General features: G+C 54.3%; 1 protein-coding gene across 1 annotated transcript; it reads left to right on the forward strand.

Moving 5' to 3' along the window:
- Window positions 1–469: 469 nt before the first annotated feature.
- LOC123449350 (B3 domain-containing protein Os03g0212300-like) lies at window positions 470–2,207 on the forward strand. Its single transcript, XM_045126549.1, has 5 exons — window positions 470–761; window positions 869–942; window positions 1,048–1,333; window positions 1,434–1,633; window positions 1,749–2,207. The coding sequence occupies exons 2-5, from the start codon at window positions 880–882 to the stop codon at window positions 2,031–2,033; spliced, it is 834 nt and encodes a 277-aa protein (XP_044982484.1). The 5' UTR covers window positions 470–761; window positions 869–879; the 3' UTR covers window positions 2,034–2,207.
- The last annotated feature ends 243 nt before the right edge of the window (window positions 2,208–2,450 follow it).

A 2,450-nucleotide genomic window follows, 5' to 3' on the forward strand; every position in this document is an offset into this window, starting at 1 on the left:
ACAAAATAAACAAAATGGATGCTCTGAAAATGCGCATTTTCAGAGTGTCTATTTTGTTTATTTTTCCACGCCTTGTAGAAATGTTAGTTCATGTCAAATTTTTGCATGCACTAAAAACTTTTGTCAAAGTTGGTCTCAAAAAAATTTCAGTATTTTTTAAACATCTTTTGAAAATTTTCCGATTTTACTGTTCATCCGAGGTCAAATGAGTTCGGGAGCGGATACTCCACGTCCCGCTGCCACTGCCATTACACTGGCATCCTCACCACCGTCGTTGAGCCGAGAATGGGAGAAAAATGGATCCTGCCTATTTACGTGAAAAGAGACCACATCGGTACAACGATTTATTGCCGTCCGTCCCTTTCTCTGCCCGAGCCCATAGCAGTGCGGCATGTGCGAGGCCATTGCCGCCAGCCCCTTTCTCACGTATGCCTTTCTCGGTCAAGGGGCCAAGAAGTCCATCCTCGAGGAGGAATCCAGAAGCGAAGCTTAGTAGGAGACTAGGAGTATATATCACTGCTGCACATTTGAGAGGAGAGGCGGAGGGAGGGGGAGGAAGAAGAAAGAGGAAGAGGGTTTAACTACGTGGCATGGAAATCATGGCATAGTTGGTTCTTTCTTCTTTCTCTTCCTCTCTCTGCCGCTTGTTCTTTCTTCTTCGCAAGCAGCAGTCTCGATCTGGACCCTCGCAGCCAGCCGCTGCAGAGAGGGAGGACAGGCCGCCAGCATTGCCGGCTGCGCTCTGCCACGCCCGGCGCAAGGTGAGTTGATGATCCCAGGGCCGGGCTACCTCTCTTCTTCCCCGAATCTCTGCCTGCAAACTAGTGCATCGACACTATATATGTAAGCTATCGATTCATGTATGCAGAGACAAGCGGGATGGACGGCTTGGAAGGTTTTGAGTTCTTCCAGATCATACTTGAGAAGCCCTCCAGCAGGCTGGTATATAGTGCAAGATGTCCCTTCCCTTTGTGCACGTTTCTTTATCGCTCTGCTGCCTGTGCCTAGTGTTTGATCGGTTCAGTTAATGCTTGACCATCGCTGCAGAGGCTGCCTGACAAGTTTACGATGGTGCTGCTACACGGAGGCAAGCCCCAGGAAGCAGTGAAGCTGCGGGAGGCCGGCCATGGGCGTCGCTTATGGGACGTGAAGGTGGTGTTGGATGCCGACGGCCACATGTACCTAGGGAGCGGTTGGGAGCAGTTCGCCCGTGCCCACGACCTGCGGCTCGGCTACTTCCTCGAGTTCAGCTACGACGGCGATGCCGTGCTCACCGTCAAGGTGTTCGACGTGAACATGTGCCGCAGGCACTACAAACACGACAACGGTGCCAGTACGCCTCTTCTTCCTCTTCTTCGTCTTCGTTCCAGTACAATGGTTGTAGTTTGTAGTAAGAATTAATTAAAGAAGGATGCTTTTTTGCATTTGGCCAGGCAGTGGGAGCAGCAGCGACGGTGACAATGAGAGCAAGAACAGCAGCGTCGGTGACAGTGGCAGCAACGACGGCGGCGCCGGTGACAATGGCACCAACAACAGCAGCATGGTGGAGATGGAGGTCGAGAACGGGCCGACATCGCAGTTCAGCGCCATGCTGAGGAAATGCAACCTAGGCAAGAAGCAGGAACAGTACCTGGTGAGTGCGCTCTTCATGCTCGAGCATGACCAGTCAAGCGTGTTGATATATCCACGAGGTGCTATCTGGTCACTGATTCCATCCGCTGCTCGCCGGCCGTGGCGGACGCGCGCAGAACGTGCCGGTGGATTTCCAGCTCGCGCACGCGTACGCGGAGAGGAGCAAGGTGGAGCTGCGGATGCGCGGCAAGTCGTGGCCCGTGCACCTGAAGCACAACCCCAAGACGAGCGGCAGGCCCCGCGCGTCGTTCAGGTACGGGTGGCACCAGTTCTGCGTCGACAACAGCCTCGGCGAGGGAGATACCTGCTTCTTCCGAGCGATCCGCCAAGGAAGCGGCGGCGGCGACGACCACCTGCTCAAGGTGGAGGTGAGGAAGCCAGACGGCAGCTTCCTGGTCTGAGGCGAGGCCGGTGGCAGCCGGCCTCCGTTGCATGCATCGGCCTGGGGTTGGCCGGCGTGACTGAGTGCGTTATTATGATTTGCTTATGATAACTGTAAGACCTTAATTCTCTGTACTACTCGACTGCTGATGCTACTAGCAGCGTACGTGAGTGACTAAACCTGGCTGTGTTTATCCGCGTGCAAATGATTATTGTTGAGCATGTCAATCCCTCAGCACGGCCGCGAGGCTGAGTGGTGCTGCATCGATTGTTTCCTGCATTGCCATTCCAAGCAAACGCGACGACGCCGGCCCTGAGCTGTAGAACGTGGGGGTGCTCTGGAGCATTGCGAGCCTTGCATGGTTTTGCCCAGTCCGTCCCACATGAGCTTTCCGCGCAACTTTCTTCCCGTGTGATTTGTGTCCCGTACATGTACA

The sequence above is a fragment of the Hordeum vulgare genome, chromosome 4H (assembly GCF_904849725.1).
Source record: "Hordeum vulgare subsp. vulgare chromosome 4H, MorexV3_pseudomolecules_assembly, whole genome shotgun sequence".
NCBI lineage: Eukaryota > Viridiplantae > Streptophyta > Magnoliopsida > Poales > Poaceae > Hordeum > Hordeum vulgare.

Bases quoted from the DNA above. Each gene is read 5' to 3' on its own strand.
- LOC123449350 (XM_045126549.1), top strand. From the start codon at position 880: ATGGACGGCTTGGAAGGTTTTGAGTTCTTCCAGATCATACTTGAGAAG. The intron at 943-1,047 runs GTATATAGTGCA...CCATCGCTGCAG, and splicing joins AGAAGCCCTCCAGCAGGCTG to AGGCTGCCTGACAAGTTTAC. The intron at 1,334-1,433 runs GTACGCCTCTTC...GCATTTGGCCAG, and splicing joins CAAACACGACAACGGTGCCA to GCAGTGGGAGCAGCAGCGAC.